Source organism: Dendronephthya gigantea, unplaced genomic scaffold (genome assembly GCF_004324835.1).
Source record: "Dendronephthya gigantea isolate DGI-Jeju-01 unplaced genomic scaffold, DenGig_1.0 000355F, whole genome shotgun sequence".
NCBI classification, from domain to species: Eukaryota; Metazoa; Cnidaria; class Anthozoa; order Malacalcyonacea; family Nephtheidae; genus Dendronephthya; species Dendronephthya gigantea.
This window is the reverse complement of record NW_021163365.1, coordinates 15,179-27,652: the sequence shown is the minus strand read 5'-3', so window position 1 is coordinate 27,652 and position 12,474 is coordinate 15,179. Positions and strand designations below refer to the sequence as shown.

The 12,474-nt window shown below is 36.3% G+C and overlaps 1 protein-coding gene and 1 long non-coding RNA gene across 3 annotated transcripts; one reads left to right on the top strand and one right to left on the bottom strand.

Annotated features, from left to right (window-relative positions):
* The first annotated feature begins 7,977 nt into the window (after window positions 1-7,977).
* LOC114542483 lies at window positions 7,978-10,131 on the top strand. Of its 2 annotated transcripts, XR_003689655.1 has the most exons (4): window positions 7,978-8,063; window positions 8,434-8,577; window positions 9,619-9,841; window positions 9,978-10,131. It is a non-coding gene; the product is annotated as an uncharacterized LOC114542483 (long non-coding RNA). The 2 variants fall into 2 exon arrangements; XR_003689654.1 differs by lacking the exon at window positions 7,978-8,063 and having other exon boundaries at window positions 8,328-8,577.
* Window positions 10,132-11,143: 1,012 nt separating this feature from the next.
* On the bottom strand, window positions 11,144-12,474 carry LOC114542482. Its single transcript, XM_028562019.1, has 3 exons — window positions 12,194-12,474; window positions 11,708-11,818; window positions 11,144-11,473 (listed from the first exon to the last, which is right to left on the bottom strand). Exons 1-3 carry the CDS (start codon window positions 12,209-12,211, stop codon window positions 11,144-11,146), a joined length of 459 nt encoding a protein of 152 aa, XP_028417820.1. The 5' UTR covers window positions 12,212-12,474.

Sequence of the window (12,474 nt, the reverse complement as noted above, 5' to 3'; positions counted from 1 at the left end):
CTCCAGGTGATCTTATAAATATTTTCATGTTTGGCATGATATACAAAATTTAAGACACGCTTGGCATTTTTGCACGCTAAATTGAACAATTAGAATGTGCCGGGTTTTATTGGCGGCGCGCGACATTTTCTGAAGAGTGGTAATGAATTTGTCGAGCGGAGAATTCCTTATATTCGGCTATGTTTTTCCGGAGCGCTTTTTTCGTGAGGTGTTTGGGGGTATAATAGTGTTATAGAGGGTAACAAGAGGTTTATTTTGATATCAATATTGCTATGGTAACGGCAAATGTTTTGCTTCAAGCGAGCTTCTTGTCAGAGGCATTTGGCGCAAATGGCGTCGTGCGGAAATTAAGTTTCAACAACCGCATATTCGGCTTGTATAGCATTCTTTGTGTTAGTTTACTTTTGTACGTTTTTGGTATATTTTACACGCCAAGGAACCAATCTAAAATCGTATGTTTTTTTTTGTGACAAAAATGAGCTAGGAAACTCAGAATCATGGATTTTACAAAGGCATCTCATTCCCGTAGATTCAATGTTGGGGAACATATGCGCAACAAAAGACTTGCATGGCAATCTGTGGAGACTAAGCAAAAAAAAGCAAAATGCGTATCCCAGAAGCTGAAACGTATAGATGATAAGATAAGAAACGTTTATGCGTTTGTTTTTATATATTTAACTTGCCATCTTTCTTGTATATGTTATGGACTTGCGGCTATAAACCTGATCGACTTAAATTTCCATACCGATTTTCTATATTTCTGGGCCATTTTGCCTTTTTAACTTAAGCCTATTGTATGTTAATACAATTGATAAATTTGGTATATGCATATATTTTTCCTAGTTTGCTAAAATTTGTTGAAAACTTGACATTACTCCACATTGTGAGATGAACTCTCAAAAACCTAAATTTATGATCTTTAACTCACTGAGCTTCAATGCTACTAATATATGTTTTTTATTACCTGCTTAACCCAGATGATTTTAGTTGTCAGTTAGGAAGCCCTGCAGTGTAATGGTTCGCTAAAAATTAGTCAATATTTATTGTATATTTCATATTTGTCAATATTTAACTCATTAGGCTTTAATGCAGTAAATGCACTCACATGCAGTGTATACCCGGCTTATCTAATGCCAGAATGATTGTACTTGTTCTACTGAGAAAGCTCTTTTTCAGCTTAGTGGTTAACTAAAAAATCTTACTAGTCTAAGTGCAACATACTAAACAAATCCCACATGATTATATTTCTCAGTAAGGTTACTCTGTAGCTACAATATAGGAGTTAATTTATAATTAACAGAATCGAACATTTCTGAAAGATTAGATAAGGGCCTTTAGTGGGTTTACAAATTTGGATTTTAAAAAGGATTTGTGGCAACTTTTTAGCATATGAATATCTCGGCATGTCTTTGTCAACACCTAAATCTACATAACAATGTCTCACAAATATATTAATATGCTTAATAGCTTGTGATTGTAAAATCAAAATATGCAAGGATAGCTCAAATAGTGTTATAAATTAATGGTCTTTTACATGTGAATTAATAATTGATGATTGATTGCAGAATTGATATAAGTTTTAATGACTGGTAGTAATGTTTATCATGATTCATTCTATTTATGGCATGTGTCATACTCCAAATTGATGCATAAAACAAATACCCTGTCATGATTGTGATATTGTTTCTTATTAATGTCCAATATATTTTATTAATATATTTGACAATGTAAACATACACCATTGTGTATATGAAGAATTTTACTATAAAGTAGAAATATTTAGCACTGTTATTAGTTTTGATTATTCTGTAGTTGCAATGTCTCAAATGTATTTACAATATAACAACACTATATAAGTGGGCTTTAACCAAATGTACAAATGTAAAATATACAGTAACATACTAACTGTGTATGTAAGCACACTGGAATATGCTAATACATCTTAATAATAACTCTGAACAATGTCGGCCGCACAACATTGAATAATCCTGTTCATAGAATATTGCATCAACCTGATCGTTTTTAAGCGTGCACTGGTTACTATAATAGTTTGACAAAGTATTGAGATCAGTACTATTAGTTTTGAATAGTGTTCTGGTTACTTGCAATGTCTTAACCTAAATGTATTTACAATATAACAACGAATATGAACAGTGACACTTTACATAACTGTGTATGTTAAACACACAGGAATATGCTATGCATATGTTGCATACATCTTGATTATTAGTGTATTAGTTTTGTAATTTTTGCATGAAGTATGTATGTTTGATTTCTATTTTTAAAATAGATATATTAAGACGAAAACTTGTGTTGTAAACCCATACTCATTTGTATAAACTCTTCAAAGCTCCATGCACTCCACTAGTATTCAAGTATCCACTAGTATCCAAGGGTTAAAAATCTTAGTGCATTCTAGTTATATTTTTCTGAAAAAGTGCTGATGATTTTTCTTTTCAATGTAGAATCTTAGAGGACCATTGCAGCCTAATGATAGACAATATCATGCAGTACCATTTAGTTGTTCATGCATGAAAATCAAAAAGAGGACTATCAATACATTTTAAATTTAATTATTGTTTATTTATCTTAAAATGGTGGCAGAAGAAAATTGTTTTTTTCATCAAATTGTTGGGGGTGGCTGTGGCAAAAAAAAAAATTGTGTTTGGTTCTTGAAATTATTTGAGTTGTTTGATTTACTATCTGGCAGCATTTTGATTTTCTGACTGGAAAAGCAACTGGAAAACTAGTCATTAGAAGGGAAGTTCACATTCACTATATTAGTCTGCTGGTTTGCCTTCAAAATATTAGTACGTAAATCTATGATTTTGGAGGCAATATCCAGCTATATAAGGATTATTACTTTCTTATAGTTAAAAAGGAATATAGAGCTTTGAGATGGTTCTTAACAGTTGGGAAAACTTGAAACAGTTGTGAAAAAATTACTTGGCAGATTCTCCATGCATGCAAGTGCATAGCTTGAACTTGCTTAACACATGCCCCAGTGACAGCCTCCGCATTACTACACTCACGCTCAACTGCCAAACTCTCAATTGCCTCCTGAACTTTTGTCAAAGAGTTTGACGGCTGTTCAACGGCGTTTTCGTTGACTTAAAACTTCTTCCAACGAAAATCTCACATTTGAAACAGCCGCCATGTTTACTTAATCAAATATTCTTGGGCGGTACACCACTGACCCAAATGAACGTGGCGCAAACATTTTGAGGGTATACCGCATGCCATATTGAATGGCAAACTAGCGATTTCGCATGCAAAAATGCCAAGCGTGTTCAGCGGACTTCACTGTGAGTTTCATTATAAAAGTGATTTTCTTGCGGATATATGTTAAAATTTCGTTGGTGAAAAAGCCTATTTCTCGCAGAGTAAGAAAAATATGGCCTCGTTCTTACTGTTTTTCGAAAATACTAGCGGAGTGAACCAACTATGGCTCCAAAATCAATAAAAAGCGAGAAAATCTGAGCAAAAGTTAATACTTACCAAAAACATACTTATCAGTAGAATTTTTACAAACACATAAAGGTGTCCGAATTTCGGAAACCCCTATATCTCAATGTGAGAGACATATAAGGGTGTCCGAATTTCGGAAACCCTTATATCTCAATGTGAGAGACATATAAGGGTGTCCGAAATTCGGAAAGCCCTATATCTCTATGTGAGAGACATATAAGGGTGTCCGAATTTCGGAAACCCCTATATCTCAATGCGAGAGACATATAGGGGTGTCCGAATTTCGGAAACCCTTATATCTCAATGCGAGAGACATATAAGGGTGTCCGAGTTTCGGAAACCCCTATATCTCAATGTGAGAGACATATAAGGGTGTCCGAATTTCGGAACCCCCTATATCTCAATGTGAGAGACATATAAGGGTGTCCGAATTTCGGAAACCCTTATATCTCAATGCGAGAGACATATAAGGATGTCCGAATTTTGGAAACCCCTATATCTCAATGCGAGAGACATATAAGGGTGTCCGAATTTCGGAACCCCCTATATCTCAATGTGAGAGACATATAAGGGTGTCCGAATTTCGGAACCCCCTATATCTCAATGTGAGAGACATAAAAGGGTGTCCGAATTTCGGAAACCCTTATATCTCAATGTGAGAGACATATAAGGGTGTCCGAATTTCGGAAACCCTTATATCTCAATGTGAGAGACATATAAGGGCGTCCGAAATTCGGAAAGCCCTATATCTCAATGTGAGAGATATATAAGGGTGTCCGAATTTCGGAAACCCCTATATCTCAATGCGAGAGACATATAGGGGTGTCCGAATTTCGGAAACCCTTATATCTCAATGCGAGAGACATATAAGGGTGTCCGAATTTCGGAAACCCCTATATCTCAATGCGAGAGACATATAAGGGTGTCCGAATTTCGGAACCCCCTATATCTCAAAGTGAGAGACATATAAAGGTGTCCGAATTTCAGAAACCCTTATATCTCAATGCGAGAGACATATAAGGGTGTCCGAATTTCGGAACCCCCTATATCTCAATGTGAGAGACATAAAAGGGTGTCCGAATTTCGGAAACCCTTATATCTTAATGTGAGAGACATATAAGGGTGTCCGAATTTCGGAAACCCTTATATCTCAATGTGAGAGACATATAAGGGCGTCCGAAATTCGGAAAGCCCTATATCTCAATGTGAGAGACATATAAGGGTGTCCGAATTTCGGAAACCCCTATATCTAAATGCGAGAGACATATAGGGGTGTCCGAATTTCGGAAACCCTTATATCTCAATGCGAGAGACATATAAGGGTGTCCGAATTTCGGAAACCCCTATATCTCAATGCGAGAGACATATAAGGGTGTCCGAATTTCGGAACCCCCTATATCTCAATGTGAGAGACATATAAAGGTGTCCGAATTTCGGAAACCCTTATATCTCAATGCGAGAGACATATAAGGGTGTCCGAATTTCGGAAACCCCTATATCTCTATGTGAGAGACATATAAGGGTGTCCGAATTTCGGAAACCCCTATATCTCAATGCGAGAGACATATAAGGGTGTCCGAATTTCGGAAACCCCTATATCTCAATGTGAGAGACATATAAGGGTGTCCGAATTTCGGAAACCACTAGCTATATCTAAATGTGAGAGACATATAGGGGTTTCCGAGTAACGTAGCTAGTGCACTGTATCTACAATGGGTTAATGGGTTATTATAAAAACTCAAAACACTTAACAATGCAGTCCATACTTAGGTAGTGTTTATTATTCATATCAGTGATAATTCCTGAAGATAAATGAGTCATTTGAATGTTGGAATACATTTTAGTTAGAATGCGATAATGATATTGAGGGTAATATTCTCCAATGCTTCTGCACTTAAAAATTTAGCATCTTGCGTCTGTATAATTATAGGTACAAGCGTAGAAAATATACTTTTTTAAATTAATCCAGACCCTTAGCCCTTTTAGCTTCCTCCCGATACCACCGTTTTAAATATTTTCTGGTATTTTCTTGGAGATGGTTGTTATCGTCAAGTTAGAACGAGCAGAGAATTACTGAATCTTTTGGAAGAGTGTCTGTCGAAGGTATTTCAACATCTTTGCTCGTAACCATAATGGGTTGCCAGGTCGCGGTATATTTACCTTTGCAGTAATGCAACTTGAATTTAAAACTTCACAAACATTACCAATAACCGGTCTCTTTTTGTAATTACTAATATACACTGCAACCAACACGCCAGGACAAAGCGACTGAAGATAGTTGTCATCATGTCGGATTCCTCTGGCAGCAGGTGGTTGATATGGCCCAGCGTAAATCTAAAGAGAACAAAATTCATGTTACACTTTTGAATAGCATATTGCTAGCCAGTATTCTGAAATTGAATTTTCTTTTAAAATCCATAGGACAAAGCAGGGAAAATTGGATATCAAACCCTACAGTAAGCTTAAACAGTAGGATAGAGTGTTTGTTGTAGGTTTGTCCAAAGGCTCATATAACGTATCTCCCTATAATTTTGTAGTACCTCTGTCGAGCTAATTCCTCGGAATAATTTTTTACTGAAATATGCGCAAAGAAAATATCTTAGTCCTATTGAAAATTTTTTTGAGAGTTTTAAAATATTACTAAAAGTTTAGTTTGTCGCGACTGATAGCGTATAAATTATCCGTTTTGCCATTTTAATGAATTTTGGAATTTTGATTTGAATTAAAGATTTTATGTTTATCATGGTGTCCCTGAACTACATGCATTTATCTGCACCCATTATATGTAAAAAGTATCCAGTTCTGGGTTTAATCATATAGTGTTCAATATGACGTGTTTTTCCGGTGCAGGTTTGCCAGCGCCTCAATGTTTGACGTCAATCAATCTTAGCTGTTGTTGGTGACACATTTTAGCTTTGTAGCTATGTATTGGCGGAAAATCTGCATGTCATCATCGAATTGCAAGTTGACATTAGCAGTGCTTAGATATATACAACTCTAATCGTTTTATTTTGCTTTAAAAATCTAAGCGCGCTTCGCCCGTAATGGAAAAACGCCTTATCCTAAAATCGAAAGTATCCATTCTCATTTACATGGGTATGGTGTTCCATTTATCCCCACGTGTCTTTAAAATAATTAATTCAATTAAATGGGTATTCTTGTATGAAGTTGCGTGCCAATATAACGAGGACAGCGCGGCAGCGTCTTCAAACAACTTAGCATTAAATGTGGTATTTTAGGCAGTTGTTATACCACATTTGATGCTGTTGTTTGAAGATAGGTATATACATGATATGTTGTTATACAGTGTGTATAAAAAAAACTAAAGATTCAAAGGGTCTTAATTTCGAGCGGAATTATACAAACTTCGAATGCAAGCCAGGAACAGTTGATGGAAAAATCAGTCAACTATTGACTATTCCTGCCGGAGGATCTATAGTTCTCCGGCAGGAATCGCGATGCCGGTGCAATGCGCAGTGGCTTGAATTTCAAGTGTGTATATTTCCACTCGAAATAAAGACCCTTAATTCGAACCTTTAGAATTTACCTGCATTGAGTGAAGTGCCAAAAATCATAAAAAACGCTTAATATTCACTTGAATATATTTATGAATATATTGGTGATTGCGTTTTTTTTACAGCCTGTAATTCATGGGTTTATATATTTAACAATCTTTACGCCTTGCAGGTCTTGGGGAAAAAAATTATAATCTAACATATTGATTGACACACAAACAAGCGCCGGGAATAATGTAACTGTAAATCCTCAGTGACCAAATATTTTAATCGTTGCGCGCACGCAAAGTCCGCTTAGTATATGAAAATTTGCAGAATGGTGTCTCAGGATACAGAAGTATTATTATCGCATGTTTATATAATAAAATAACTTGCAAAATATCATAAAAATTTATCGCTTACCACTGCTATCGGTTGAATCGTATTGTAAAACTCTCTTGACTTTTTTGGGCTCCTACTTAATACATATGCTGACGGCGTATCGTGAGGCAAAAGATTGCACGAAAGATCTAAAATCAAATAACAAAATTTGCATTCTTATTTCACATAATAGAGCACAAATTAAGAAATCGCTCTGAAACCTGAAACCAATTTTAGCAATCGCGATTGCCTTTTCTATTTAGCTTAGTTTCATATAAGATTGGTAATAATTAGGAACTTACGTTCAGAAGAATTTGAATCAGGAAAGGATCCATTTGCGTCGCTATTTAACCCAACAGAAAATGGTGAAGAAAATTCTTCGCGCAGATCTGTACTAGTTGAGATTGATGAAGGAGAAGCCTCAAGTGAGTTTGAAACTGCATACATAAGATAGGGAAAAAACAAATTAAAAATATATGTATAATTATATGGCATTATTAATTCATGATGCTCTTACTTTTTACCTCTAAATGTATGAGAGGAGATGATTTTTCACTGTCACTAAATCTTGTATCAAAACCGGGTGAGCTGCTGGTGGCTGACGCCGGTCCATCTTATTCGTAGATAACAAATACATTAAAGACAATGCTGGTGATATTGGTTCAGGTGAGCTTGAAAACCCCATTTCGAAAACAGAGGAATCGTCATCTTCTTTATCTGGTGAGGACAACATTGTGCTAAAATTTGATCACTTCTCGCAAAAATATATATAAACAATAATTAATGTTTAGCTGTTGAGCATATTAAAAAATACATATATATCAGTAAATTGTGCCGAAGCTCGAAGGTGATTCCTTCTTGCCTGACAACCTGTTTTATTTCACAATAGTCCACTGATTGGATTAGAATATTCCCATCAATTAACTCTCTGACAACGGAAAAAACTTTTCTTTGTTATTGGTTAAGTTTACCGCTTTGACCAGGTGTAATGTTCATATGATATACTTCGCATGTGCGCTCTTCCCACATTCAACATATTGAGCTTCAATTGTCAATGCCAGTAGTTTTGAGAGAGAGTTTTTATATATAGATATGCCACAAATGAAAAAGTGGTCGGTTCGCGTAAGGCAAGGAAAGGCTTATGTATATGTTGCTGGAAAGCCCCTAGCAAAGACAGGCGTCGAGTATCATCAGTGCTGCCGCCGTGAAAAGTGAGGATAATAAGCCTCTCAAGGTATGTATTAAGTTTCGATATTTTGAAACCTTTTTGATATTAGCTAGCTTTAGGCTTCTCGGATTTATAGTAGGTAGAAAGAAAAAAACCTCCTTTTTAAGAGCAAAGCTATAAGTAGGAACAAAAATATAGCATATGTAAAGGCCTTATTTAAAGGCTATGCATGCATATGTATAATATATAGTTATATATGTGTGATCAAATTGCTTGACACTGTCGTTATCTATATTTGGTTACCGCTGAAATTCCATTTTTGCGCTGCGTTTTCATTTTGTTTCATTGCATGGCGCTTCGTATGATCCCTGTTTGCCCGAGAAAAAACGAAGTAGGCATGTCATTATTATTTATAGGGATTGAATACGAGTAAAATTTTAATCTCGAATGCAGCTGAATGTATGATGTATGTGATCAATGTATATAAACACTCTCCTTATTATACAAGACCCTTGTCCCGGCGAGACTGTTTTGATATCAATAAAGTACTATATATAAATTAATAAATGCCTTTTATAGCCTTGCGCTTAAGCGATATGCATACAGGCAATGCGTGAATCCCATTGATGAAAACACAAATTTAGGTTTTTGTGGGAAAAAAGGGAACGTCATGAGTAACTTATTGGAACGTTTTTGTAAATTAAGGGGCGTAAAAAACAAAAATAAACAGATGATAGTTAGTAATTTTTAAGGCAACCGCCAACCATGTGGTGTGTGTTCCTGCATGACTGTTCCAGTTTGTGGAGTATATATCCACAACCAGCGTGATTTTTGGCACTTCACTTGATGCACGTAAATTTAGGGGTTTCGATGCACGTAAAAGCGTAGGTTCGATTCCTGCCGGGGAACTATAGTTGACTCATTTTGCTTTAATTTGAATTTGAAGTGTGTATAATTCCACTCGCACTTTCCTGTTATGTTGACAAACACAAGCAGAGCGGCTGGCCTCCTTCTGTCCAAACAATGCAGAAAATGTTACTGTGTACGCAATTCATGTAGCAGAATACTGTAGCTAGTGGTTAATCGTTGTCCTTTTTCACTCTGTAGGGAATATATTACCAGGCATGAACGCGGCTGTTGAAGCATTTGTTGTCCTCCATGCTTCGGTATCTAGGCGAATTCTGCCAGAACACTTCAACTTCGCGTTTGGCAAGGTCCCAAACTTCATTAGTGTCAATTCGGCAAAACAGAGAATTTGAGACATGTTTGCAGCTGGTAGAAATGTTCAGTCACTCGGGTGACTGGATATTAGATGTTAATTTACCCGAAGGTATGTCATTAACCTCATAAATATAAAATATTAACCCACCCTTTTTTTCGAATGATGTATATATAATATACGTTTCCCGCCTGGTACAGTATTGAACTTTTATAATTATCATCTTTGTCAAATCTTTTTCTTGCAGCTGGCGGTGTTGCAGCAGTCACGATCGAGCGCAATTGCCTCATTCTGGTAAAAACAGAAGAGGAGGAACGAGAGGCCAGGCGAAAGTTGAAAGAACTTTAGAACCTATAAATCTATATATATATATAATATATATTATACATCTTCATTGTGTGCTGGATATTTCCGGCTCTACGTGGGAAAACATACCATAATAAAAATTTAATTTAGACAACTTACTTTTTAAATTGTCAGAATGTTCCTTTGCAATTTACAAAATATACTTCTAAATTGGTTTCACTTACTTGACCATTGCCCATTCGACTTGCGTAGAGAATATAACCCGAATAATTGTAGATACCGTGCATTGCGTAACTCGGACACCCCTATATGTCTCTCACATTGAGATATAAGGGTTCCGAAATTCGGACACCCCTATATGTCTCTCGAATTGAGATACAGGGGTTTCCGAAATTCGGACACCCTTATATGTCTCTCACATTGAGATACAGATGTTTCCGAAATTCGGACACCCCTGTATGTCTCTCACATTGAGATATACGGGTTTCCAAAATTCGGACACCCCTATATGTCTCTCGAATTGAGATAGATACAGGGGTTTCCGAAATTCGGACACCCCTATATGCCTCTCACATTGAGATACACGGGTTTCCGAAATTCGGACACCCTTATATGTCTCTCGAATTGAGATACAGGGGTTTCCGATATTCGGACACCCTTATGTCTCTCACATTGAGATACAGGGGTTTCCGAAATTGGGACACCCTTATATGTCTCTCACATTGAGATATACGGGTTTCCGAAATTCGGACACCCCCATATGTCTCTCGAATTAAGATACAGGGGTTTCCGAAATTCGGACACCCTTATATTTCTCTCACATTGAGATATACGGGTTTCTGAAATTCGGACATCCCTATATGTCTCTCGAATTGAGATACAACTGTTTCCGAAATTCGGACACCCCTATATGTCTCTCGAATTGAGATACAGGGGTTTCCGAAATTCGGACACCCCTATATGTCTCTCAAACTTGAAACCGACGGACAGTGGAATCCTTATACATCTAAACAAAAATCCTTTTTATGCGGACAGTGGAATTGTGTCTGCCAAAAAAGCTATTTTTTAAAAAAAGAATTAAAAATCCGCAGAATTTTGTTAATTTCGCTAATATATGCGGAAAATTACAAGTTTGGAAATGTTCAAAATTCTTTGGAACACGTTAGAGGCAAAAAAATAAGCTAAGGGGCATCTTACGCCTAAAAATGGAAGAAATATCTTTACCTGACCCAACAGAGCAACACGATCTGAAACGTCGAGGCCAAATAAGCATTTGATGTATGATGGCTTGAACCTCGGCTTTTCTTGTAGGTCCTTTGCCATTGCTCGCTGGTCTTTCAGAAGACCTTTTTCATATTTTCGGCACATCTCAAGGAATGACTGATAACCATCTTCTGGGAGAGCAGCAACAAGAAATACATCAGAAAGATTTTTCTTCTAAAAAAAGTACAACATTTAACAAGAATATTAATTACTCAGTGTAAGTGCTTTATTGATCAGCAAGTTAATTTAAAATTATTTCATTAAACAGGTTTAGGTTTAGTACAGATTATAATTACATCTGCTTTCTTTTGATAACCCATTCACTGGTGGCAAGACTTTCACTGGCAAGCAAAATCACCTGGTGTTCACAATATATTACAAATTGAATAAACTAAAAAGTTTACTCACTGTCTTTCCTAATATGTGGGAACATCTGTCTCTCCATTGCTGACTAGGAACTAAATCATTGTTCTCATTTTTTGTACCAATGATCTCCAACTGCCTGTGAGCAACTTCCACCTACAGCAGAATAAAAAAATGTTTGTGATCACAGCTTTTTTAACCCACTGACTGGTAAATCACCCAAATGATTGCTGCTGCAATTAATAATTTGTAGTTTCTACTGCAATTGCCTGTGGCAGATTACTGCTATTATCGTAAGTAACTCAGACCACTATAACCAATAATTTACCATTGACAATTTTGGTATGTACTTGAGAAAAATTTCTGGTATTTGACAAAGCAAAGTTGAAAAGTTAAGAAGTTGGGTACTCATTACTACTGTGACACTAATGGGTTCCTTAAGTAACTTGTTGACTGACTGTTAAACTATAACAAACAACCACTCCCTCTTAATATTTAACAATATTAGAATTGCCTTTCTACAGAACTTGCCTCATCTTTGAATGTCATTTAATGACGGAAACACCCAGTCTTATTATGCCTTGACGCCAGCCATAAAGCTTAAAAATTTGTTAACCCAACAAATATTCTTGCATATCTTCCCTTATACTCTTCACTATCAGGGTGCTTCTCTAAAAGTTGCTTTGTTGCCAACAAGTTATGCGTACCACCAAGTACCTCATACTGATAGCTGCTGACATCTGATTTTGAAAAGTTCTCCTTTCTGTTCAGACCTTTTACCAACAAGTAAAGAGGTTCATATGAGCCATTGG

What these genes read in the sequence shown, in the direction of transcription:
- LOC114542482 (XM_028562019.1), bottom strand. An exon ending in CCCACATATTAGGAAAGACA is followed by an intron (nt 11,474 to 11,707) that starts GTGAGTAAACTT and finishes TACTTTTTTTAG; the next exon opens with AAGAAAAATCTTTCTGATGT.